At 39.3% G+C, this 27096-nt stretch overlaps 3 protein-coding genes across 11 annotated transcripts in view; 1 reads left to right on the forward strand and 2 right to left on the reverse strand.

Annotated features, from left to right (window-relative positions):
* The window catches only part of OFD1 (OFD1 centriole and centriolar satellite protein), a 29191-nt gene extending 17062 nt beyond the window's left edge, over positions 1-12129 (reverse strand). Inside the window, exons 1-16 of one of the 4 annotated variants that reach the window (XM_085211942.1) lie at positions 11989-12086; positions 11546-11628; positions 10903-10927; positions 9940-9961; positions 9487-9687; positions 8632-8700; positions 8519-8546; positions 7743-7850; positions 7084-7220; positions 5606-5779; positions 4952-5058; positions 3937-4056; positions 2120-2193; positions 1338-1429; positions 987-1176; positions 160-290 (exon numbers count right to left, since the gene is read on the reverse strand). In XM_085211942.1, the coding sequence (XP_085068068.1) occupies positions 160-290; positions 987-1176; positions 1338-1429; positions 2120-2193; positions 3937-4056; positions 4952-5058; positions 5606-5779; positions 7084-7220; positions 7743-7850; positions 8519-8546; positions 8632-8700; positions 9487-9687; positions 9940-9961; positions 10903-10927; positions 11546-11628; positions 11989-12086 (1659 nt within the window). Of the gene's footprint in view, positions 1-159; positions 291-986; positions 1177-1337; positions 1430-2119; positions 2194-3936; positions 4057-4951; positions 5059-5605; positions 5780-7083; positions 7221-7742; positions 7851-8518; positions 8547-8631; positions 8701-9486; positions 9688-9939; positions 9962-10902; positions 10928-11545; positions 11629-11710; positions 11956-11988 lie in introns of those variants that run through there. The other 3 variants (XM_085211918.1, XM_085211923.1, XM_085211934.1) reach the window with 3 other exon arrangements.
* Positions 12076-17532, forward strand: TRAPPC2 (trafficking protein particle complex subunit 2). 3 transcript variants are annotated; one of them, XM_085212060.1, is made up of 5 exons: positions 12076-12200; positions 12436-12545; positions 14093-14235; positions 14989-15076; positions 16162-17532. In XM_085212060.1, the coding sequence occupies exons 2-5, from the start codon at positions 12453-12455 to the stop codon at positions 16258-16260; spliced, it is 423 nt and encodes a 140-aa protein (XP_085068186.1). In that variant the 5' UTR covers positions 12076-12200; positions 12436-12452; the 3' UTR covers positions 16261-17532. The 3 variants fall into 3 exon arrangements, with proteins under 3 accessions (XP_085068186.1, XP_085068175.1, XP_085068181.1); XM_085212049.1 differs by having other exon boundaries at positions 12142-12299; XM_085212055.1 differs by having other exon boundaries at positions 12184-12216; positions 12435-12545.
* A 1122-nt stretch (positions 17533-18654) lies between these two features.
* RAB9A (RAB9A, member RAS oncogene family) lies at positions 18655-26752 on the reverse strand. 4 transcript variants are annotated; one of them, XM_085212013.1, is made up of 4 exons: positions 26454-26747; positions 24446-24575; positions 23020-23052; positions 18655-20803 (listed from the first exon to the last, which is right to left on the reverse strand). In XM_085212013.1, exon 4 carries the CDS (start codon positions 20767-20769, stop codon positions 20164-20166), a length of 606 nt encoding a protein of 201 aa, XP_085068139.1. In that variant the 5' UTR covers positions 20770-20803; positions 23020-23052; positions 24446-24575; positions 26454-26747; the 3' UTR covers positions 18655-20163. The 4 variants fall into 4 exon arrangements, with proteins under 4 accessions (XP_085068139.1, XP_085068154.1, XP_085068165.1 ...); XM_085212028.1 differs by having other exon boundaries at positions 23020-23116; XM_085212039.1 differs by lacking the exon at positions 24446-24575 and having other exon boundaries at positions 26634-26752.
* Positions 26753-27096: the final 344 nt, after the last annotated feature.

A 27096-nucleotide genomic window follows, 5' to 3' on the forward strand; every position in this document is an offset into this window, starting at 1 on the left:
GGTTGTTTGGTTGGCTGAAGTTTGTTGTTGCTTTCTTGTTTCTGTAAGTCATAAAAACCAGCAAAGTGCAAAGCATTCCCCTAACTACCTGCAGAGCAACCTGCACAGGTAGACAGATAATTGTTAACAGGATGACAAAAAGAAGAAAGAATCATTAACCTCACTTTGGAGCTGCTTTTCTGAAAACTGCTTATGACTTTCAAACTCATCCATCACCAGTCTCCTGGAATGTTCCACCTTCCTCAGCTCTGCTTGGCAGGCCAGGTGCTCTGCTGAAGGCTGGGACAGTTCTTCCACAAAAGAGAAACATCAGACAGTTTAACATAGAGTAATTGTTCACTTCTCTATAAGATATCTCTTTGAAATTTAAAGCTCGTTTGTTTTCAAGGACATAGCAAAGTCTTCTAAAATTAGGCCTCGTTTGAAGCAAGTACATAAGATTTTTTCTTTCTTTTACAAAGGACTGTTCACATGTTGCTTAAGAACTACACACATCGTCCTACTATAGAAGGAAAATACATAACCCCACCTAACTGGTGTATACATCTCTACTTTCTAGTAATTTCAGATGCACATTAAAAATAATCAGCACTTTACAACTACAGACACAAAAATCAAAGAACGTTCTGAGTTGGAGAGGACCCACTCCAGGAGTCCAAATCCTGGTTCCACACAGGCTCACCCTTCAAGATGTAATATTATTTTTACCATTATTAACCATATTAGTGCTATTATTGGAAATATTATGCTTTTCAAGAGGTGGAAGGGATATTCATGTTATTATAGATATCACTTAGTTCAGGATTTCTACTACACAGATATATTGAAAAAAATATAATGTCAGGGACTTAGATTCATCAGTTGGAGGGCTAGTGCCAACTAACAGTACACATAATACAAAGAATGTCTTTCAACGAAAATGTATTTCTAAAGAAAAACAGAAAGGGAAACATAAACAAGAAAAGGATTAAATCATTCACACTGACTGTCTCGAAGATGCTGGTTCTCAGTGCGAGTCTCATCCAGCTGTTGCCTAAGTAGTTTATTCTGCACTTGGAGCTCCAGTTTCTCCTCCTTTAGCAAAGGATAGTCCGATACCTCTTTCAGTTTTTCTGTCAACAACTGATTCTGTTTATTTACCAACAGAACCTGAGCCTTCACTGACTCCAAATCCAGCTGCAGATAAAGAACAATTTAGAAGTTGATGAAGATGTTTCTAAAGAAAAACTGTTATACTATAAGCTGGTTTCTATTTCACTTATTTATTTTTTTTTTTTAAATGTAGCTCACATGCAGTTATTAGAATACAGTTTCTCTAAATTTACATTTAACATCACCTCAAGTTCTTTTGTGCGTGACACAGCTTGCTTGAGTTCCTCCTTTTTGGAGTTAACAGCAACAGCTTCTTCACGCAAAAGCATAGCCTTCTCTGCAGGGAGGATTACAAATGCTGAATTAGATTAATAGACAATTACATTAAAGACTGTATCAGCAAAAAAATTTAACTTGCTAAGTCCAACATTCAATTTAATTCAAAAATTTATAATAACTGTCATGTATGTATACATACGCCTTCAAAATTATGTAAATCACTGCATGAGTGTATACAATGCATATGTAAAACTATTTTAGAATTAAGTAAATCAAATTCATATGCACATGATATATCATCTCTTTCACATGACCCCAACTTAGAAGTCTAAACATGCTATCTGTCTCAGCTCTCTTCTCAAGCTTTGGTTAAACATCTTGCACACAATAAATTTAGAAGCTGGCAACGATTCAATCAGGCTGTACCAGAGTTCAATTAGAGAATGAGTGAGCTGGGACAACTTCAGAAAGAGCTGGGACAACTTCAGAAAGAGCTGGGAAACTGAAAAAGCAAGCTTTCAGCCTCCGTGTGAAGCACCAGCTCCTGGTTCCCACTGCATTTTAAACTGCAAGGAGTTGCTGACCTGCCACTGGATCTCGCTACACGATTTTCAAAGGCTGAGTTGGTGGCTTTTCTGGCAGTTACACCTCTGTTACTGAACACTGTCACTGTTCAGTAACTGCTGCTTTGATACCTGTTGGTAAATGCTCTCAACGGCAGCTGTATTAATCAAAGAGAGATGGTTACCTTTATTTTTTTTCTCATCTTCAGTAACTTTATTGGTTCTGGCTATATATTCTTCTTTTAATTCAAGCTGGTATCTAGAAGCAAAAAGATTGAAAACTCCAAGCAGCTTCAAGATGCTACCAGATTATCAAGCCTGGCCTACAACAGATTAACAAACTGTGTTCCCTCTGCCTCCACAGACCTCTACTAGACTTTTTCCAGCTTCTCCACAACTCTGTTGAACTGAGGGGCCCAAAACTTGGCATGATATTCAGAGTGCAGCCTACACCAGTACCTTAGGGGAAAAACAACCCCTCAGCCTGTTGTCCACGCTGCTGCTAATGTGACTCATTGTGCTGTTGGCCCTATTTGCCAGAGCATGCTGGTGGATCCCATCAGCCTGACTTTCATTGGAACTTCCATGTCCTTTCCAGAAAGGCTGTTGCTCAGTCCATTCTTTCTCCCCACTTGTGCCACTGCAGAACGATTCTCTGCCCCGTGTACTAAGCTTTGTTAAAATCCTAAGGTTTGTGTTGGCAAAATCCCCAAGTTTACCAAAGTCCACCTGCATCAAAACACTGCCATTTGTTGTGGCAGCCATTCCCCTTAATTAAGCCTCATGTTCAAAGTTGCTGAGAGCACACAGAGTCATCATCCAGATAATGGATGAAGGTGTTGGATGGTACAGGACAGTAATGTCCCCTTGGCTTCTCTGCATGCCACCACAAACCAGTTAGACATTGAGCACTGCCCAGGTATTTACATCCCAGCAGTCATCCATCTTTACTGTTCAATGTTATGGAAATCTCCAGGAGTGTTACAAATATTTCTTGTAACTAGCTGTTACTGACTAACTGGTTAAAACAAGGTACCAAGGTGGGTCAGTTAGGTCTGCATTTTGTTCCTCACTAACAAAACCCTGGTATCTACTCAGTTCCAGCTGAGACATCATTCTCATCAAAACCTGCTCTTTCCTCTGCAATTTAAGCTAAGATACACCAACACAGATAATACTTACTGCGTGGCAGCTGATACAAACAGTTGGCTTGCAAAAATAAGTTAGAGTGCATCAGTCATTCGGTTTACCTTTCTAACTGGATGACTGTTTCATGCCATAATATAAGCATGAGCAGTAACATACTGAAAGCATATGCTGCACTGAAGCATCAAGAAACCAAGTGACCAAAGCACTCAAAGGAAGGCAGTAACAGTGAGATATACTCATTGCAAAATCTCAAATGTGGTCACAGATGAGCATTTCAAAGAGCATTTCTAAGCAAATTCTTTGAAATCATGCTGAAGCAGAATAGAGTCAGTAAGAGAGGGTGACCTACAATAGAGATCCCCAAAACAAGGAGATATTAAGCTAGGAACTAACCTGCCTGTGTGGGCTGGTGTGTCTCTCACTCTTTTCCCAAGAAACCTCTAACCTTTCTTTAACTGTACTTTAACCTCCATGACTTTTCTGTGTCCATAAAAGGGCCAGTTCTTTTAATCATGGTCAAAGGAAGTTACTAATGCTTTACATCCTCTTGTCTAAACATACAACTTATCTCACATCTCTTTCCCATATAAAGAACACAGGATTTAATCTACAAAAATAATGTAGCCTATAATCAAAAGAGAATTATTTTCCATAGAAAGCATTTTCTGAATCTGACAGAACATCTTGCTAGCGAAGCAAAAATGTAAATAATTCTAGGCAATTAAAACAAGAGTGAGTGGAAACTTTTAAGTCCTTACTTTGTTACGTTTCTCAAAAGAAATCCTATAATTTTTTAAATTCTATTTTCTTAAGAATTAACACACGTTCTATTAGAGAGAAAAGAAAAAATTACTTTAAGAGTTCAGTCTTAAGCTTTTGGTCATAAGTCTCCTCTATGTTCTTCACAGCAACTTCTCGACGTCGAAGTGCATCATCAATAGTTTTATTTTTCTCTTCCTGAAGCTTCTGAGTGCTGAAATATTAATAAATATACAATGACCAATTACAAAGACAAAACTCCAGAGCTTTTAATTTTTTTTTTCCTTAACATTCAGAGCCATTAAAGGTTGATGTGCTTGCTTAGAACACCTTAGCAATTTAAAGTTACGATTAGAACATGTCATTCTAACTCATTAAGAACAAGAAGGTCTGACAGAAAATAAATTGACCTAATTAAAATCCAGTACCAATCAACTATGCAGCTCTCCCAGGGTAACCCTAGCTCAGCTTTCCACACCAGAAAGCCTTCAAAAGAAATCGAGCATCATGCCCAACACTATCAGCACCCTCTGCTGGATTGTTAAAAAAAAAAAAAAAGACACGTTTCTGTGGGACACTCATTTTGCCATATAAAAGAGATGACAGAGTAATAAACTTAGGTAGTATTTAAAACCTGGCAGAAGACAGTTTAGTTATTTCCCAGTTTGACCAAGGAAAACTGAAAGACAACGTTCTTAGTAGTGGAAAAAAACAAGTCCAAAAAAGCAAAACATCATATACATGCATCGCAACTGTTAAGACTGTTACATACTGCGTTGATTGCTTACTTTTTTAATTTAAGACCTTCAAAATCATTACTGTTTAATTCAAGGCCTTCAAAGCAAATATATGGTTCCTTGCCTCCAAAGTGATGCTGCAGTGTTTTGGCTGAATGAAAGGAATGGAAAAAAAAAAAAAAAAAAAAAGGCTTCTCTTTGTATCAAGTGTCCCAGCCAACTGAGGTAGTACACAACAATGTTCAAAATGCCAACACAAATTATGGGATATATAAAAATCTATTTCAGCTTTGCAGAAGCAGTAACATCTTGGAGTATGCTTTCCAGAAGACCAACAACATTTAGAATTGAAAATGCTCTTCAGCAACTTACATTTCAAATGACTCAATTCTTTGCTTCAGTTCTGCCTCTCTGGTCCTCATGACTTCAATATCTTTCAGTAGACTTTGTCTCTGAGCATATACTTCCTTTGCTTCTATCTGAATCACAAAATAATACCATTAGTTTCTCTTCACAGTATCCATCATTAAAAGAGGAAATGCTTACAGCAAAGGCAATGGCTACTGAAACTCTTCTACATATAATGACATCTATCTGCATATCTGTACCATGTGGACTATGTATCCCTTTTAGTTCAGAGTTCTTCTAAGCAACTGAAAGAATCTGTAGTAGAACTAAAAGCTGTGTTTTGGAGATAGAAGAGCAAACAGTTGTATCAACTCCTAACAAAATCTCAGTGGTCTGAATTCAGTGAAGTTATTAAAACAGATTAAAAAGTATTTATTATAACTCAACCGTAGCTTGCAGAACTGCTCATTTTCCAGCCAAATTTACTTAAATATTTAACCATACTCATCCTTGTATTTACTGAACAGGTTCCTCTATTTATGAGGACAAAAGTAAATTCCAACTTTTCACTAATAAGCTGAGTAAGAACTGAAGATAAACCTGCCACAGATAAAAGAACAGTTTAATTGACTCACAGTCACTTTGTACTAGATTAAGAACAAGTATTTGGAATTTCACCTCTTGTTGTTTCTGAAGCCTTTCAATAGCATTCTTTTCACGGGAAACCAAGGCTTCAGCCTTTGCTTGATGTGTCTTTTCTAACTCATACCGCAGCTCAGAGATTTCTTTCTGGGTCTGTGCTTTCTCCTCCATTTTAATCTTGGCTATTTCAACTTCTTTAAAATGTTGTAGCTTTTACATAAAGGAAGAAAAGAAGGTTAAACAGAACCCCTTCAAAAACAACAATGTCAATCTGTCTCTCCTCATGCAATTCTTCAAAATTTGAAGATAGAAAGTAAGCATATCAGAAGGAAAGGAGGTCAGTCCTATGGAGATGGATTTGTGAATGCAGTGAGACAGCGGTCTCACTTGTATATACACAAAGTGGGTTAGAAATGTCCTACAGCAGTTCACTACACATCGCTAAAGAATCTTAAAGTTAACTGAATTGAGAAGTGATTTTTATCTGCTTTAGTCTCCCATCTTCTGCTTTACTTAAACAGAGACAAACTTAATGCCCAAATTAACATGTTTTACGTACCAAAAATACATTGCCTACTAGGGAGTGAAAATTAAAGGAAAAACGAAGATAAAATGCACAGACTTCAGTTTTAACTCTCCATCCTTCTACTTCTCTATCTTAATAAATATGAATAAATTGGTTTCCTCAAACACTTTATATGCAGATGAGTGCCTTTTAAACTGTGCCTAAAAATTTTAATTGATCAGTGAATACATTCACACATTTTTCTATTGAAATAAGCTATTGATCTGAAAAAAAAACCAACCCAAAACCATACAATGAATTGCAGTATATTCTCTGCTCCATTTTTCAGATGTATGAACTACTGACAGGCTTTTTATATTCACAGAGTGAAGTAAAATACTCCAAAAGAGCTGTGTCTTTAATTACAGGAAGGAAAAAACATGGAATAATTCACGTTATGATTTTGTTTCTGTGCAACATTTGAAATGCTATATAAATTCTAATCAATATTAAAAATTTAATTTATGTCAAAGTACATAGCAACAACTCATGCCTTGCATTATACTGAAATTTAAGCTTCAAAGTTGAACCTGGGAAGAGAAACAAATAGTTTACTATGAAACATAAACATTTTCCAATAAAACAAAGTAGTCAAAGAGCAAACAAAATGTACCAATGTAAAAGCAAAATAAGAAAAATTGTGTTACCAAATTAACATCAGGATAAAGACCTTAACATTCTGCAGATTTATTATTTAAAAAAAGAAGCAAAAGGATAAATGGGAATATACACATGCAGTATCATTAAACTAAGAATTGGTAACTGATGAATTAACCTAACCCTAACCCTAACCCTACCCTAACCCTAACCCTACCCTATACCCTTTGCTTTTTGTATTTGTAGTTATGCATGATCAGCCATTTTTCTTCAAGTTTTCTTAAATATTAAAGGTCTATAAGGTGTCAATATTCACAAATTTTTCCCTGAAATTCAGTTGCCAGAGTGATACCTTTTGAGACATCTCTGCTTGAAGTTGCTTCTCTATTTCTTTCCTATATTCATGAAGTTTGCCTTCTAAAGGTTCATATTTATGATGCTGAGGATAGGAATCAGCAAACTGCTCATCGATGAGCTGAAGTTTCTCAGCTATAAAAAAAGAAAAAAGCAACATGACCATCATAATTTAAAAATGAATTAGTCATCATGCTTATCCCACCAAAAACTGTATGGCACTGTGGGTTTGTGTGAACATAAACATCGCCATCATAGAAAGTCCTGTGTCAGTGGTAGCATCGAAATGGCATTTATCAGCTCTACATCACACAACAGGACAGCCTCAGCTGTTCAGGCACTATTTATTGCGTATCTAGTCATTCATCCTCCCTACTAAGAGGACAAGAGTTTTCTTTTGCATGTAACTTCTACATTTTTGTATTAATACTGTGTGTGTATTGTAATTCAAGAACTCCCAATCTGCACCTAAAAAAACTGAAACACTACCACACAGAAAAGCAATGCATGCAGTTACAATTACGTTTTCCAGAACATATTAACCTCTATTCATTGTTACTTTAGGTTGCATTTGGATAAGGGATGAATGTAAACCATCCATATCATTTACCAACATGCAACTGTTTGGGGACACTTACTTGCAAAGGCTGCACTTACCAAGAGATTCTCTGTAAGGAGGTATGGAGATTGTCTGAGTTTCTCTGTCATGACATTCTTTACTTAAATGATGCTCTGTAAGTCCCATCAAAATCCGCATAAGAAAACCTTTCAAGATCCAACAGATTAGTTACTTCTAAGTTCATATCATAATTTAATTTCCAAGCCTGTAACTAATAAAGTCATTTTCACTACACAAATAAAAACAACTCAATTTATTGAAAGAACACAGTGAATACTGAATAAAAATCAATGCTAGTAAACTATTGATTTTTACTAGAAGTATTTTTTATTAAAAGTGTATTCTATTCTATTTCATTCTTTTTCTTTCTTCTGTTTCTCTTTGTCTCTCTGACCCCTATGGTCATTTGATGGAGCAGAATATTAGTACTGTAATTACAATGACATTAGGGAACAGTGGTTTCTGAAGACCAAGATACTCCTGGCTATTTTGTCTAGCTACATTTCATCATTAATGTAAGAATGATTTCTTACATTTAAAAAAAAAAAAAAAAAAAGGAAAGCATTAAATCACTAACTGAAGTTTGAAGTACATGCAAGTTAATGGTTGTGAAGCTCGTCAACATTGGAATGAAAAACATCCAAAGATCATTACATTTAATACCTTATGTAGTACAAATTTCAAAACCTTATCAAATCTACAGTAGTCCAGACCAACATATGCTCAAGAAATTCGAGTTTCTATTTCTAGCATCTCAATAAAAATGAAGGTGACACAACTACCATTGTTTGCATCATATATAAATATCTTTTACCTTTCTTCTCCTTCTGAGTTCCCAAAGTCTGTAAGAAAGAAGATAGCATTTTAGCCAGTCTACATCATCACAATTGTAAGTTTAGCTTACTTTCAGAATCAAAACAACTTTACCAGTGATTTGTACAAACTGGATTTTGGACTGATCCTCAATAGTTGAAGAAGATCTTGGACAGACAACAGCTTTCAGAAAAATAAAAAAAGAGAAAGTAGAAAAGGTTAAATACTTAAACAATGCAACAGCCATCATTTTACAGTTATCAAATGTTTTCCATTTGAGAAAGCTCTAATTATCACCTTGCAAAATCATTTTCAGAAGCTTACTATTGAAGTACCGCTACCAAAGCTATATGGCAGTCAGTGCATAGTTCTATGACAAACTGAAACTGTGAAGAGAGGATTTTGTTTCCTCCCAAACCAGGATGCATGCTCTTGCTACCCTCCCCTGCCTCTTCTCTTAATTTACCATATTAATGAGATGAGCTCACTAATCCAAACAACAACTAACTGCTCACCAACTCAAGAAATTAATTTTCGATTAGAAAAAAAAATCACCATATTATCATTTACTCACAGAGGACAAACAAATAAAGGACAAAGACTGCACTTTTCAGCCATAACTCGTAACTAGAAACAGAAACTGATCATGAACCACACTTTCAGGAAAACTGAATGGCCAAAAATAAGGATAGCTTTAATAAGAGTCAGTTCCTCAAGTGGTCTGCAACACACCCATGTGAATTGTCATGACAAACCGTGGCTATGGGTGAAGCAAGCATGTGGCTAAGAGGGTATGCCTTTCCAATTCAGTGTATTTAGCCTACTGTGAGCTTAAAGTTTTCATAATATTTAAGTTTTTTATAGAGATGATCCCTAACAGGGAGTCTGTCAATTCTGCTGGAATATAACAACTCCCCAGAAAGTAAAGCTCGTACAGAAGTCTTAAAGGAAATGGATTACCAAACTTACCTTCTTCTTCTCTAAGCCACTTTCTGGAAAGAAAACAGAAAGTGAATACTCATAGCCACATCTCTGCAGATGGTCTGCCACCAAACTGTTGGAAGCTGTGATCAAAAGCGAACAGTCATCACTTGGAACAGTCTGTGGTTGAAGCTCTCCACTTAAAATGGGATGCATAAGTTCATGGATGAGCTGTTTTCGGAGCTGCGTCTGACACAAGGAAAACATTTAGTAACAGGTAACCTGAGATTATAACAAGAGTTTTTGTTTATCAAAAATTAGCAGGCTTTCACTTTACTTCTACATGTTACATTACTACCTACATACCAGAAGCGGGCAGCCTAATGCTGGCAGAGCTTAGAGGAGTGCTCTTCTTCGAAACACTCAAGTGCTCAGGAGAACTAAGGCTTTCCCTTAAGACATAACAGGTGTAGGACTGAGAAGTACTCAGTCAAAGAACACATATAAGCTCCACTCCAGTACCCTCAGTTTTAATTTCAGATCACTGCTTTCTTGTTCTCTTATTATTTTCTTAAACAAAGCCTGTCTGACATTCTTCAGCTTCAGGTGTACTTGGAAAGCTCACTAGTCCTCTAGAGAATCCTATGTGAAGAAGTTGCTGATTCCATCCCAACAGCAACTATGCAACAGCGACAACATTTTTGAAGTTGACTGATTAAAGAAACTATATGAACAAAAATGGGATAAAATATGAAATGCTCAGTGAAACAACTGCTAGATCACATCAGACTGCCCTGATGATATTTTAGCATGGCTGTGTAAATGAAGTTGACAACAGAGAAAAATGAAAGGAGGTGATAAAAAATCATTTCTCCTAATTTCTGAACTTGTTTCATTTCAGCTAACTTCAACAGAGATTAGGGTGTCCCCAAAACAACAGGGACAAGCAATTTGCTGTACACTGTGTGACAAACTGGAGTGGAAAACAGGGCTAAATCCCTATCCCTGCTGAGAGGAAGCAAGACAAACATCAGTTGTGTTGCTACTCATTGATAAGAACTCAGCACTCCTGTAGGTTCAGATCCACCCTGCCTCTGACCCACAGAGGCAGTCAGAAGAGATCAAGGGAAAGCTGGGAGCGTTGTCTTTGGAAGATGCAAGTGTATCTGCAGGAATCAGTCAGAAACTCAACTATATTAACTCTTCACCTCAGAAAAGCTACAAAATTTTTAAAGGATGAATAATCTCCTAGGCAAGGAAAATTAAAGCAGGAAAATAGACTTAGATAGCACATCGCTATGAGTTAAGTCAAACAAGATATGGAAGATGGTCTGAGCATTGAAAGCTTGCTATGGAAATCACCGACGGAGAAAATAAGCTGTCCTGAATACGAGATTCTTGGCTTTATCAACTGCATTCTTGAAATACAGATCTTGATTATTTTTTAACTGTACTGAATTTGACATAAAAATAGGAGCTAAAAAAAATCCTGGTGACATAAAGCTGGAAATAAAACTACATCAAGATCAGTACATCATAAGCAATATGATCAGATGCGTGAGCACAGCAAAAATGAGGCCTTGTGAAAGACAAGATATCAACATTTAAGGCATTGTATACATTCTGCTATACACATGGGATGCTTGGGAAAAGCAGACATCCTTCCAACAATGACCAGCACTATAATCATAGAATGGCTTGGGTTGGAAGAGACCTCAAGGATCATCAAGCTTCAACCCTCCTGCTGCAGGCAGGGCCACCAACCTACTTACTACAGTTGTAACATGCCTCAAAACAAGATGCACGCAGCCTTCCAAAGAAACAGGCTAGAATTAATAGTGCTCTAAGCTTTATTTGGAAAGCTCAATGCAATTGCGACAGGCTTGCTTTAAGAACTGGGGAAAGATTTCATGCTGATAGGCGACTGATGCAGGCAATGTATCTGCTGCACCCTGACTTGCTCAGCACTGTGAAGCTGAATGCTGAAGGAAAGGCACAACTACTGTCTAAAGGCTCCTAAAGAGGAGCAGGAGCTATTTAGACTGAAGGATACCTCCAGCACACGAGTAAGAGCCAGAATAACAAATCTACAAATAACAAATCTAGCCTACAAGCAGAACAAAGCATCGCTCTTGGACACCACCACGTTCTATGACATTCTCCTGAAGGAGGAGATGATGTGGAAGCAGCCTGACCCACTATAAGCAGAACTGGAAAGGAAAAAAAAGAAAAAAAAAATCAACAGGAGAATAACTCATTAGTGCTTACTTACAGTAGTTAACCCTGCTGATCAACACCCTGAGACTAACCCACAGAGGGCACCGCTTCTGTTTACCAAACACCTGCTCCTGGCACCAAGAAAAGCGCTGGTCTCAATTAGGCCATAGCAACACCACCGTGTCCGGGGAGAAGGGGAAAGGCCGGAGATGATCCTTACGGGTCCCGTCCAATTCGGGACATTCTATCATTCTGGGATTTACTCAGCGCAGAACGTCACCGCTTTCTCCGTTACGGCGAATCACGGGCAGCGCCCGCCGCCAAACCACACACACCTTGAGCGTGTCCAGCACGCCTCGGTTCTTAAAGGTCTGATAGAGCCTTTTCCGGAGCTCATCCTGCGACAGAGCCTCCCTGTCTCCCTCAGCCATCCCGCCCCGCGGCACAGTGCGGCGGCTCCCGACCGGCCCGAGCGCGGCGTCACCGGATGGGGCGGGCAGCGCGCAGCGCTTCCGGGAGGCCGCTGCTTGACGTTGCGGCGCGGGGTGAGGCGCCGGACGCGATACGAGAGGCGGGAGGAAGGGCTGCGACTGTCCGCCCTGCGGTGTCCGCATCCCCATAGGAAGGGGTCCTGTGAGGCCGAGGTGCCACACCGCGCTCTGTGCTCCCGGCGGGCGGCTCACCCTGCCGTTCTCTATTATGTGGCGTCTGGATCCATTTCCCCCCCCCCGCCAGTGTTATCTCTCCCACCGCCTATCTCTCTCTGTCTTTTCTCCTCAGGCGCGCTGCCTTGAAGAATGTCGGGAAGCTTCTACTTCGTGATAGTTGGCCATCATGACAACCCCGTGTTTGAGATGGAATTCCTGCCTCCTGGAAAAGCGGAGTCCAAGGTGCGATAACCCCTGGTGTGTCCTGTGATAACCCCTGCTGTATGCTCTCACACTGTTAGAAACACAGCCAACGTGTTGTAGAAAGTATTATTACCTCATATTGAATGCTTTCTTTTTGTGACAGGGAGTAGAATTCTGGGGTATTTAGGTCTTCCAATATTTATTTCCTGGATTGTATTTGTTCTTCATAAAATATGATTTCCTTAAGTAATCGATGATGCCCTGTGAACAAATATACGTAGGCCACTCCTAAGGTAATGCCTTCTGTTTATTTCCATGGAAACTACAACCTGTACAAAGAGCACAATAACACTGTTTGATAGTGCAAGTTCTCAGCTACAGAACAGTCTTTTTCAACACACTCATCATCATTAGCTGTGCATTTTTGCCAGCAATAAGAGCCTGCGTGCCGTGCATGTAACAGTCGGCACCAAGGGAGGTGACCTGCTGTCACTACTGCTAAAACTCACCACCTACTTTTCTCTGAGCTCACATCCACTGTTTGGTCTCCAGAAACGTTCAGCAAGCATCAGTGAAGGTCAGTGGGTGCGCTCTTTTTCCTATATGGAGGAGTTCACTGACACTCTTTTCCTTCATACACACTTCCATGTCAGATGCCATTGTGTCAGACTACTCCCTTGCTGCCATCTGTTGCACAGCAACAAAATGTAATTTGGTGGGGAGATTCAGCCCCTACTGCCATGCCATCATCTTCCACGTCTGCTGTTGTGGGCCAACAGACTAAAATAGTAGGCATATAGTGGAAAAATAATTTGCTACTTGCTGCTGACAGAAATACCACAACTTGAATAAGAGTCTTGTCTGCCTCAGCTTGCGGGACTAAATTTTCCTAAATTTTCCCCCAAGAGAGGATCTAAACTTGATGTGCACTGAGGAACAAGTAGATACTGGTATATTGATGTGTTTTGGTAACCTTTGCTCCCATTCCTGAGACACACTATGTAAGAGCATGCACATGCTCCTGAAGCAAATGGTTGTATGTATAGCCCTGTGCAAGCTTTAGCTCCTTAAGCTTTGCTACTCAGTTTCTTGCTTGATGTGGAACTGGTGAGGCTGTAGTAGCTGACTGCTTAATTTCAGACAAATTTGACAAGGTGTGGTCCAAAACATGGTAATTTGGGGGAAATTTCTCAAGAATAGGTGACTGGAGCAGAGAAAAAGACTTTCGCCAGGACCTCTATTGTGGAATAAGTTTGTAGGGAGAGATTTTGCACTGGTAAAGGTAAGAATCCACAGGTGAATTCATCCATGAGCTAAAAGTGCAAGCTTTATAGGTTTTGCTGCTCTCAAGACTATCTTTATGATGACCATTTTCTTATGCTCTTTTCTTTCCCTTGAATCCAAGTGTTATAACAATATGTACTGGTCTCATTTCTTTACAGCATGGCACACATGGCAGCAAAGAAGGGTATATAGAACTTTATGTAACTTGAATACTAGTTGTTTACCAGGTTGAGCAAAATGATTGTTTATACTTAACTCCCTTCACTGAATTACTTATCCTCTGTCTTCTGGAAATGTGTTAGGATGATCATCGCCATCTCAACCAGTTCATCGCCCACGCTGCTCTTGACCTAGTAGATGAGAACATGTGGCTTTCTAACAACATGTATCTGAAGACTGTGGACAAGTTTAATGAATGGTTTGTTTCTGCTTTTGTCACGGCTGGACATATCCTTTCCTCTTCTCTTTCTGGATATTTACTGAGCCTTTTGTCAGATAGTGATAAATCAGTTGGAATGACTTTGAAATGGATTTCTCTGGCTGTTCACCGTTATTATTGTTGGAGTTTCCAGCTCGAAGTGGAGATGAAGGATGAAGTGAGTTGGGGGCACAGCAGTTATTTAAAATTGGAACTAGCTGGAGATTGATTTTTCTTTTTGGAAGACCTGAATGAAATGCAAAGTTCATAAGGAGTAGAGGAAAAAGGAATGAAAGCAGACTTATTCGAGGGGCTCTGAGCAGGCCTGTATGATTCTCTGCTTACATTCCTTTGGTAATGTTAAAAGAAGAGGAGAGAGAAAATTACTTGATGTCAGTTGTGCACATATTGAAAATATAGTGTCATGGCTTGATCTGTGCAGATGGTCCCAAAGAGAATGTATTGTGAAACATTTGTTATGCATAGCAAGTAACATTTTAATTTCAGGGATATATGGAAAAGATTCTGAGTATATCACTGATGTTACAAATTTTCTAGCTTTAAAAATAATAATCTTCCAAAGAAAGGTGATTCTTTTTTCACATATGGGAATTTCAAATAATGCTTTCTAAATATCATTGCTTCACTTAATTCTTTAAACATGCATGTTTATTTCTAGTTAGTGTACAGCTAAATATTTAGGTATATGCAGAATTAGGTGTAAGTGCTTATTTTGGGATATGCTTTCATTGGGAAAGTTAAATTTTCCTTAATTATTTTACATATGAGATTTATAATGCTTCATGACGTAAGGCAAGAAGATGGAATTAAGAACTTCTTTAATGATGTATATGACTTGTATATAAAGGTAAGCTCCCACTTCTTAGTTTCACAGCAGTACCTCTCAATGTGCTATATTAATATGTTTTGTTAGGGGGTACCTTTGTGAGGGGAAGAGTTTCCCTACTGTCCACACGTGTGGGAACTGTGGAGTTGTGGCCTGAACCACTGATGGATCACCTGAGGCAAGGACTGGGTCAGCCGTGGGAGCATAGGTGAAAGCAATTCACCTGTGTGACTGGAACCAGACCGGAGCCAGGCTCCACCCCTCCTACACCCCATTTAAAGGCTGACTACCACTGGGGAAGGATCTTTCTGGAGATCTCTCCTTTTTGGAGTTTTCCACTGCGAGCCTAGATCCTTGGATATGAGTGAGCATTTCTTCTTGATTGTGTCTTTTCCACCACAATAATCTTTCCAACTATAACACCTGTAAAGTACCATCCTAACCATGCTACTCTTCCAACTGTATATTTGTTGACTGTACACCACATCAGGCAGAGTTGATAACGTGTGACATGAAGGCTGCATTTTCTGTACAGTATAATAGATTTTTCTAGTTTGCTATAGATTGTGCTCCTCCAGGATTTCTTTTCCATTTCAGTCCAGTCATTTTGGGCAGTGTTGTGTTATTAGTGGTGATAATGAAAGCAAAGGACTGTTACACAGCAGTCTGCTCAAAGCACTTCTCTCTTCAGAACAAGTAGCAGCGCGTGTTGTCACAGCCCGGCTGGATCGCCACTAGATGGGGCAGTTGCAAACACTGACATCATCTGAGATTCTTACAGGGATTCAAAGGATGCCAATTTCTACAGCAGGTTTCCATGAGAATCACGGAATGGCTAGGGGTGGAAGGGACTTCAAGGATCATGAATCTCCAACCCCCCTGCCACATGCAGGGCCACGATGCATTTGTTGTTAGCTCTTACTAAGAGATGGTTGTGCACGTGAATGGGGGAGAATGCAACAGCCTTCAAAGTCAGTGACTTCCTAGGAGGACTTCCCACACTTTTCAATGCCACTAAATAGGCTGAAAGCTAATAGTAGTCATTTAAAGAACATTTCCTATTTCTGGGCATTGTGCTTGTTGATGAGATTTTCTTCTTTCCACAGTTTGCAATGAACCCATTTTATGAACTCAATTCACCAATTCGATCCAGTGCCTTTGAAAGGAAAGTGCAGTTTCTTGGGAAGAAGCACCTTTTGAGCTGAATAAATAACTTTCCTGAGTGAGTCCTTTTCCACGGTTCCCTGATTTGATCTGTAGTTCTGGCTAGTTCTCAGCATGTTGGAAATCCATCTTCCTGGAGACTGACAAATTGGGTGCTGAAGCAGCTTTTCTTCTCTTATTGATACAGATAAAACAGCCAGATTTTCTGGTTAAAAAATGTACATTAAGGAGTTTATGTCTTACAAAAAAATGAGTGTCACAGTGTCTGGGCTGAATAGGTACAAAGCAAGGTATGTCAGTGCGTGTGCAAAACGTCTCTTACAGAGGGTGAGAGGACATCTGATCTAAACACTGAAGGCATCTCTTGTGAGTTGATTTATTAAATAAGCAAAAGGGTATTTTTTTTTATTTTTGGCCTCAGTGGATAAATCTGTTGTGAACTTTTCTACTTAGTCTTTTGCTAGAGAATGTACTCTGCAGGTTACCTGTACTCTTCATAGTATTAAATAAGTTTAATATATAACTTTAACATAATAGATGTATAAATAATAAAAAAAAAATGCAAAGCTTTGTCTTCAGCATTTTGGCAAGTTTTACTTTAAAAAAAAAAAACTTCCAAGGTTTGTTTTTTAAGCTTAAGGTTGTAAATGTCTCATGTTTAGCACAACAGGTGCTTAGAGCTGCAGTGTTGCATGAATGAAATGCACAGAGCAGATCACAACAGCTGTTTGCAGTGACTTCAAATCTAATTCACACATGGAAAAAAAAACAAACCCAACAATTAAATTTAGGTGTTTAAACCCACATCTTTTTGTTATCTCTGCATGTGCTGAAGTTCTCCTTTTGAAAATGTATTTATTTCTACTGGGATCTTTGAACCTCAAGTAAGGTTTTAGAAGGACTTTGCTAGGCCCTTTTGGCTACAATCTCATTGTAAAATTTGGTGGTTTTTTTTTTTTTTTTTTGCAAAACTTCATTTTTAACTACTGATTTTTAAAGGAGTCATTCAGCATATACATATCTGATATTTTGGCTGGTTTCACAATCTTTTATGAAATCTGTTTCTTTCTGCAGAACATGTCTGATAAGCAGTTTCCAAAGGAAGTGGCACCCTATTCTAAATAAATACATTCTGTGTAGTTTGTATGCTAAAGGGACCACATATGTAGGCAGTTCACGTATAACCAGTTATTACTTCTTTGTAATCTATACATAATGTTGAAGCATCACTGTAAGATATTCCCTGTGAAAAGCAACGCTGTACTAGAGGGATTGTGATATTTACCTTAAATAAAAGGTGGACTAATGCAGCATGGATGCCTGTTGACTGTACTTTACATGATTTTAAGAGAAGAGCAGATGAGTGGGGCAAGGCTACTAGCAGGACATTAAGTGAAGGTGGGAATGCTTGTCTTGGCAGTACTGTTTAATAGCACCTGCACTGAACAGCATTTTGACAGCATCATGTAATCTCATGTAATTTTTTTTTTAGATACATACATGAAATGAACAAACACACTTGAAGCAAAGCATTCCTACTTACACACTAGCCAAAATGTTACTAACAGGATCCCCTACTACTTAATCTGAAATGAGTCAGTGAATTGAAACATGTACCACAACTGCCCACCTTCATAATGAAATAATAAGCCTTCACAGAAATGTGTATTTGTTGCTAAGATGAAGATGTTTATTTTGGTACAATCCATATCTGCTTGTCATACAGCTGCCAGTTCCAAGTTCTTGGCAGTCTCTCTCACACCAAAGCCAACTTCTACACAGGCTGCAGTCTTATTCACTACAGCACGTAAACTTCCTTTATCACTTTTGTAATTAGTGCAGAGTTACGGTAGAGCAGTTCTCATGGCACACTATGCCTACTGTGTCAAATGGCGTTTAATTTATTAAACCTGCTTCTCATAAGGAGGCTGGCTAATCATGGCATTACATAGAAATGATAGGAGAAACAGGAGAAAATAGAAATTGGCTATTAAGCACAAGAAAAACTGCTACACCTGGTTTTCATCCTTATTTCCTTTTATAGATATTATTATTAAAGTTTTAATTATAATACTCAAATGGTAATTTCATCTACTGTTTTATTTCAGTCTCACTTCTGCAAAAGTTAAGGTTCAAGGAAATTAAGGTTCAATCTAGCTTACCTTCTTTCTTTCCTCACATCTTTCCTTCACTTACTATAAATCTAAATATCACAGAAGCAGCAGGTCAGCCTGTATTTAGCAGTTCAGTGACTGAAACTTAAAACACAACTCTGTCACTGTATGTACAGGACACTAAGAATGAAGGAGACTTGGAATGCAGAATTTGTCAAAATATCACCTTGCAGCAGGAGCAGCAGACCTGTGGAGTAAACATGGTTATGAACAGGTTCAAACAAGAAAACATTGAGAAAAGCATATAAGAGCAACAAGAAGTTTGTTTTGCAAGCTTTACTTCTAAATAACATCTGGTACAAAGCAAACACGTTAAGAGAAGACTCTTGCTGTTACTGTACTATCTAGAAAAGCTTCTCTATTACAACAAAAAGATTGCAGTACAGAAAGCAGAGTCTGCATAATTTAGTGAAAAACACGGCCCGTCCTGTAGGCCTTTGATTTCCTTCTGAGGTCTACAATGTGTACACTAACAGGCATGCTTGTAGTCAGGTTACACATTGAAGCAATAGTGCATTATCAAGTTTGCTATTAAAAGGATATTGAGTACTCTGAGAGCCAGCTTTCAAGAACTTCTCATACAAGTATTCTACCATGGGACAGCAGTGGAGAGCTTCAAATACACATCCTGTGGCTTCATCTGCAACACTGCAGAAAGATTATCCATTGAACATGGAACTTGTTTCTGTTCACTGTCAGTTAATGAGTACAGTAATACCAAAGTTTAAGTCTCTACCCTACGATGGCATATTAAATAAGCATCAAATTTGGCTCAAACATTAGTTATAGGTATCTACTCGTACTAGACTGGAAAGCTGTCACTACCTGCTAAGTCAAGAGCTTCCTGAGTTCCCTATGTATTGCAAATCCTTAGTTTCACAGTACAGAGATCACAAACACATTCATAGCTCAGGTGAACAAGAACAATAAGGTCAGAACTTTAAGGCTGTATACTAAAAGCTTTCTTGAAGAGATCCACATTATGGCAAGTTACCAAGAGTTACTAAAGCTGACCAAATAAAGTACATGTAACCATTTTCAGTTATGAAAAATACTTTGTTTATCCAGATTTTTTTTTTATCCTATCAATCAGAAACATGCCAGAACGGGACATAATGGGAAGACATGTATTAAAAAAATAAATCACATTTTGCATTGAACTGCTGGAAAAATTCATATGGCATTAGAATAGTAAACAAAAGGAAGATGAACATTAAATATGTAGGAAATTTATTTCCTACTTAAAAACCTACACAAATTATAGCAATTACAGAAAACTTGAATTTATGTTAACTTGTAGTAAATGCATTAGAGATGAAGTACCACACAAATCAAAAGGAATGCAGTGAGACTAAAGTTTAGTATCTAGCATTGTTAAGAAACTGAGTTCTAGTGAAACAAAATGGAATGCTAATTTCATAAAAATATATATACATATAAAAGTTTCTTTGTATCTGAATTCCAGAACAGTTTCCACGAAGTAGTGCTTCTAGAACTTCAAGTTTTAATTATATTCAAAGTATTTATCATTTAGAGTTGGCAAATTACATTCTTACATTAAGATTTTTACTTGACACCTTCCTGATACGAAGTGTCACTAATTAAATAATGGGTCACTTGTGAATGGAAATCTGTTTTGCTCCTCCAGGAAAGCAGCAGAGTATTACAACTTCAGTATTAGAGCAGAACCCATTTGTTATTTTATCTACATCTTTCCCATCCTCTTACAGAGTAAGCTAGTTGAAAGTAATTTGGCAAAAAAGAAAAAAGTCAACAACAAGATGAACTAGGTTTCGGTTTCCGATGAAGGTTTACTGTATCCGTTTGAATAAAATGATCCGATCTATCTTCAGAGGCTAGAACTCTTCTAACAGCTTCTTCAAAGGCTGCTGCAACATTAGTGGCATCTTTTGCACTGGTTTCAAAATAGGGATGGTTGCCATTATTCCTGCACCAGTCTTGGGCTTCTTCCGTAGACACCTGCCTCTCATTTATATCAACTTTGTTACCCAATATCACAAATGGAAAGCTTTCGGGCTCCTTGACATCTGCATAATAAATGAACTCTTTCTTCCAGTTGCTTAAGTTTTGGAAGCTTTGAGAGTCATCCACGCTGAAGGTAAGCAGGCAACAGTCAGAACCTCTGTAGAAAGGAGTCCGCAGGCTCCTAAAACGTTCCTGACCTGCTGTGTCCCAGATCTGCAGAGTGACAAAGTGTCCATCCACTTCCAAATCTTTGTTTAAGAATTCCACACCTATCGTATGAAAAAGCTGTGCATCAAACTTGTTGGTGACGTATCTATTCATAAGGGAACTCTTCCCAACACCACCATCTCCTAGCAGTATTACTTTAAGGAGTGATGATTTTGCTGCCATTGTTAAGAGAATAGATCTTCCTTGTTTCCCAGACCTGTAAAAGGTTAAGAAAACTGTTAAGAAGGGAAGTAGTGAGCAGAAAGTTTTGTATGTACTTAGTGTTAAAAGTCCACCAACATCAAGCTTCATGCAAAGACAGGATGGCTATGCAATATAGACTAAGTGTAGGTACTCATAATAACAACACCCACTTAAGAATACAACTTGTTTAACTGTCATCTATTCCACAGATTTCAGCATGACTTTTGCAATCAATAATAAATTTGCAACCGATTCACAGTGAATGCTGTAGTCTACAGAACGAATTAAGCCAAATTACAGCATTTGTGAAGTCCTATGACTAGCCTTCATCACAGCATTCATGCACTAACATTCATTATTTCCCTCCTTATAAAGCAGCTGCAGCAAATGGAATACTTCTATTACAACTGTTTACAAAAGCAAACTCATTGCTGCTAATTCAAGTGGTACTCCAGATGTCAGCTGCTCAGGACAAGTCTACAATGCCAGTTCAGTTAGTTTGTGCAGACTTTCCATGGTAAAACTGTCAAACACCTTGGCAGTGCTAGCAAAGAGTGGCTGCCAGCATAGGGATCATGAATTAGTGACACCAATTAAGCTTTTATCTTTTACTGTGATATTTTAGTGTTTAAGGGCTTTATTCATTTATTTGAGGCAGTTACATCACCTGCATTTTGTGCCAGCCCATGGTTCACCCTCCATTACATTAATGTCACCTAATGCTATTAAAAATTATTTTAATTGCTTGCAGGTAAAGTTTCAGTTCAAGGAGCCCAAACATAGGTTTTGGTATGTGGAGAACTGCCATTTCTGTACCAACCTGATACTCTTAAGAACTTAAAGAAACTCAGCCAAAACAGGCTTTTGTGAAAATAGCATCTATTTAAAATGCAAGGAGGTCACAAGTAGCCTGGTCTGCCTCCTCCTCTGAAGGAAGGAATGTGGTCTTGCTAGTTGTAATTAGCGTTGCTGGCATATACATCACCCACAAAACACAATTATGGAATTAATACCCGATACAAGCTGGTATAAAGTCATATGACTGCGTGCTGCCTTAGAATCAAGGCCTGCGTTAGAAACAAGAAATGTCAGGAATTTTTTCATCCTTAGCTCTCCATCTTTGAATGTATAACAATCTACAGTAGAACATAACAAATACTTTAGAGTTTTGAGAGCAGCTGAAACCTCAATGCAAGGAACTTCCAAATATAAGGAGGAGTAACTGCTTCTATTAAAAATCTGTCCGGAGGAAATTTATTTTTACACTGCATAATGAAAAACAGTATTTATAAATCCTTTGCATTTTACAGGTTTGTATCACAATATTAAAACTGCTTAAGAATTACAAAAGAATGGTTCAGTTACCTTTCATAGAGCTATGGGATAATCACTACAGCTCGAGGTACGAACATACAGCATGTTACAAACAAGCCTTCTTGGAGTCACACGACTACCAGCAGGTAAGTTCCAGGCTCACACTGAAAGCTTTAAAATGCCACAGGTGTTCCTTAATCTCCCTGATTCCTACTATTACCTAACAAATAAGTTATTTGAACTACTCTATTATACAGTAACAAGTTCTTAATAAATAATGCATTCGTGAGAACAGAGGGTACTGAATGTTTCCCCATTTTTCCACTTCAGTGAAGGGCACACTTCACAATTAATATACTGCTACTTCTGCACTGAGGCTAAAGAAATAGCTTCCCCAGAACCAACAAGCAAGCACCTCTAACAGTGTTTCTGCAAACTTTTTAGTCTGAACAGCAACAAAAAGATACCTTCTCAGGCATTTGGGATTACAAGAGCACTTGAATCTCCAAAGAAACATCGTTAAAGGCATTAAAAAGCAATTTTCTTTCAAAGACTGTATACACTGTTAGGGACTACTATGTAACCCTACTGACTGACTACACAATTTAAAGCATTTGCAGGAGCTGGATGGCAGTTTTCAGTACAGCAGGCTGCTGCACTTCTTCCACTTGAAGATCTTAAACAACGTAAGATTTCTCAAATAGCTTTAAATTGTCCTGTTGTTTTTTGTTTTTTTTTTTTTCCCCAAGTAACAAGCCTTAACACTCCAACAAAAAACAACACAATCCTCCAGAGCTGTGGAGAATTAATGTTATTTCTCCTATTATGTACTTTGAACTTACATGAGCAATACATCTTTGACAATGTTTTTGGAAGGAGTCAGTATTTGATATGATATTCCTGAAGATTTCTTACCTTAGCCGTTCAGTTTAAATCATCGTTCAGCATCTGAAAATAAAACAAATAACTTCGTTTCCAATGTGCATCTGATTATTTTAACCAACATCAGGAACTGCAAGACACCACAGAATTACAAATAGATATTTGTTCCAGTAATTTCAACTTACTGTGCTACACAATTATCGTAATGTAAAAGCAGTCTCAGCCTGGTACATAGACCAGTCTACAAACAGATCTGTCCCCTATTTTTCCATCTTATTTCAATACTTGGTGCCAAACAAGAAGTCCAAAACAAACAAATTAAAAACAGCCCTACTGTAATGCATTCTGGTAACCATTTCTGAATTTCCTCCTCCAATTCATAAGGTCACAAGCTCTTAGACTACTGACTTCATTACTGATAAATGTTAAAGCAGGGAACCATTTCTACTAAATGTCACTTCTTTTAGAAGTAATTTAGTTATTTCCCTCCTAGAATCCCCCTGTTAAACTGAATTACACATCTGAAACATTTTCACTGGCAGTCCAAACGCTGGCAAGATAGAACATTACAGGCTATTTCATAAAACGAAAGCTGTTTGCTTTACAAAAAGTCCTCAATTTCTAGCCCTGCAGAGCTTATGTGTATTAGAGAAAGCAATGGTGTTTTATCTTGATTTACTTAATTCCATGGTAACAACTTCTTATCTGCCTTTTATTTTTGAGTGTAATTACCTCTTTGAGCACTTTGGTGTGGAGGCAACGCTCAAAGAAAAGTCATTGGTTTGTATCTAGAAAATCTTAACAGCAACACCGAAGCTTACTTTTATAATAAAAAGACTATCCTAGGTTAATTGATTGAGAAGGATTTGTATATACCAAATAATGCCAAAAACTGAAGGAATTTAAATGCTAAAGTAAAATTTTGGCCAACAGCACTCAAGTTTCTTCTACCTGATCATGCTTATTTAGAGCTTCAGAGACTTTCAGCCAAGTCTTCCGAGAGAAGAAAAGTCTTTGATAAACATCTAAGGCCAAACGCTGTCTCAGTTACTGACAGGCAAATTAGCACCTTCCTAACTGATGTAACAGTCACACTGACAGTGTTTCATAATCTCTTAACCTCAGCTTTACACATACACAACGTACCCATTTCAGCTCTGAAGACCATTCAGAATCACCTTTTCTAAGCCATCTTCTTTCATTAAACCAGCAAGGATTACTGGTTTAAAAAGAGAACACTTCAATATGTTGTCAGACAAAAATACCTGCCTTGCAGTAACAATGTACACTTATTCCTCCATCCACCATTTTTTTTTCTTAAAGTGTTTGACAATATTTATCACATTAACATAGAAAGAAAACCCGTCTCCTGCTTTAGATACAATGGCTCATTAAATACTGACAAATTGCTTCTTTGCAAAACATCTGGAAAATAAAAAAGAAAATCACAAAAACTTACAAAGCTGCAAGGTCATGGGTAGGGTCAAGAATAAAGTGTTGAAAACTGGGTTAACACTTGCTCTTTGTCTTAACCCTCCAACACTACAGCAGTTTTATCACCTACTGCAGATATGCAAGTTTCCAGAAAGCTGAAAAGAAAGCAAGAAACAAATTTACTCCGTTTTCCTTCATTTAGCTAAAGAATCCTTGTCCAAGTACTTAAACGGTACTGCTTTATTCACACTCCAGGCAATAAAGCAACATAAGAACAGTTTTCCAGGGAGTAATGGGCCACAAGCCTGCCTCACCTGGAAATATTTTGCTTTAAAATTCAGAGAGGAACAGAGATTAAGTCAAGATCCTCCAAGCTGTGCACTTCTTAATGCACTGCAGTTTTGACCACAACAGTCTTCAAACTGACCTTCCCCTCCAAAAAACACCCATGTAAAAGCTGTGGCTCAGAAATACCCTTTACAGTGGGGCAGTCGACAGCAGCCCAATTCTCTGTAAAACAGGCAGCCCTCCAGTCAGACGGCCTGACCTGCTGAGATCCCAATCACCCTTCCTTCATCCACTACATTCCACCACACTACTGCAGTGTGATGGCAGCTTAAGTTTTCTGTCGGATAACTTGATGACAAGTTATCCAAAAACTGTCTTTAGTCATCAGCAGCCTGGACACAGTTTATCTAACATCAGAATAACACTGAAGATTATTCCTAATTTGAACAAAATGCAAAATGGATTGACATTAAGCTGTTGCTACTCATTTGCATGCCCCAAAAGTTGTTTTCCGTGTTTCTTTGGTTTCTTTGTAAGTTTACTTGTAACTCCTGTGCAGTTCAGCAGTTGCCTGAGATGACACAAGACAAAGGAAGAGGCAGCAGCCAAGAGCAGGAATCCTTCAGCATGCACAACCCTTGGATCATGCAATCATCCCAGGCCTACTGCCAGAAGTGCTTTAGTTACTATAACTTACATCTAACTGCAAAGTGGATCAGAAAAACTTGTCAGGAGAAATAGAACCATATAGAACCAGCCTTCACCTTCCACCTAATTCCTCACTTCCAGGCAGAACGACCAAACTCGACAACTCTGATTAAATTCAGAAAAAGGAAAAAAAAAAATTCTCAGAAGCTCACAAGTAAGCATCTCCTAGTTTAAGTACCAATCATAATAATATCACTGACTTTCAGCCAACTATAAAGCAACCTTAGGAGTAAGTTGGTCCAGCATCTCCAGGAATTCATGAGATCACATTAACTGACTCTCTCCTTGCAACCCAATTCTGTTACTGCTCCCTCTCTGTGAGTAACTTACCAAGCAGGTAACTACTGCTGCTCATCTGTGCTCCTCTCTCCAGTACAAGAGTCTCCCTTTTCCTCCAGAGATTCTTAGCAATAGCTGCTCCTGTCAGCCCAGGCTACACTGTGAGTTCACGCTCTTCCCAACATGTGAGCAAAGCCCATCCATAAGGGAGTAAGCGGGCTGCAAAATACCAACCCAGACTGCTTGTGCTGGGGGGCACCAACGAGAACAATAACTTAAAAGAAATAAGTAAACTTTTAGTCCCATAGAACCAAAAGAATGGTTCAGGTTAGAAGGGACCTTAAAGACCACGGAGCTCTAACACCCCTAGATGACCCTTAGGGTAGCCGTACTAGGTTTCCTTAGAAATAAAAAATGACAGAAAGGGGTTTTACACCCACGCTGAACAACTCTTCCCGCAGTCTGCCATTACAGCTAACTACTTCATAAGCTGCTACCAAAACAAAGCAGGCACACAAGAAAATCCCCCTAGAAACCCATTACACGCAACCGTCGCACGCTGATAAATGTGAGACCGATGATAACATCGGCCGTGTCGGTGCGGAACGCGCAGCTCCGCTGGGCCGCATCCCAGGCGAGGCGCCCGCAGTCACGGGATCCCACTCACGCCACCCGGCCCCCACCGAGCCGGGCCCTCACCCAACGCCGCCGGGCACAGCGCACAGCCCGCCGTCCGCCGCCCCCCGCCCGGGACTCACCAGCGCACAGCCGTAGCCGGACGGGTAGAAGGGGAACGGCGAGACCCCCTGCACCCCAAGACTGCCGGGGCAGGATCGCGGATCCCTCCGCACAGCGAACCCCGCGCGCGGACACCAGCCCCGTCGTGCCTTCCCCCCAGATATACGGAGTCCCTCTGCGCCCGCCAGACAGCCGCTAACCTGCCCGCGAATAGGAGCCGCCGCCAGCGCCGAGGCCCAGCTGCGCCGCCGCCGGGCGCTGAGGGAAGGGAGAAACAACATGGCGGAGCAGGCGGGGGGGGCGGGCAGGTCACGTGATCCCCACTTGGCTCTGCCCCCGACAGGGGAGGGGAGGGTGGGTGCGACCCCGCCCTTGGAGGGTCCCCGCTCACGTGGGCGGGGCGGGGAGGTGGGGCTATCCGCAGCGCTGAGCCCCGTTAGAAGGGGTGGGCGCTGCCGCGGGGCGGTGTGCAGGGAGGCACCTGTCCCTGGGGCCGCTCGGGATGAAGCCCGCGTGGCTGTTTGCGAACACGACTGCGGGAAAGAAATGCGAAGAAACCGGTGGTAGAGTATTTTTTACGCTCTTAAAACGTGTTACAAGGATGGGACAAATCGCGAAATGAGCAGAAATGTATTTAAATGCATTTAAAGAGGTTCCCGCATC

Source organism: Meleagris gallopavo, chromosome 1 (genome assembly GCF_905368555.1).
Source record: "Meleagris gallopavo chromosome 1, MGAL_WU_HG_1.1, whole genome shotgun sequence".
Lineage (NCBI taxonomy): Eukaryota > Metazoa > Chordata > Aves > Galliformes > Phasianidae > Meleagris > Meleagris gallopavo.

Bases quoted from the DNA above. Each gene is read 5' to 3' on its own strand.
- TRAPPC2 (XM_085212060.1), top strand. From the start codon at position 12,453: ATGTCGGGAAGCTTCTACTTCGTGATAGTTGGCCATCATGACAACCCC. The intron at 14,236-14,988 runs ACATATCCTTTC...CTTAATTATTTT, and splicing joins TCTGCTTTTGTCACGGCTGG to ACATATGAGATTTATAATGC. The intron at 15,077-16,161 runs GTAAGCTCCCAC...TTCTTTCCACAG, and splicing joins TATATGACTTGTATATAAAG to TTTGCAATGAACCCATTTTA.
- RAB9A (XM_085212039.1), bottom strand. From the start codon at position 20,769: ATGGCAGCAAAATCATCACTCCTTAAAGTAATACTGCTAGGAGATGGT.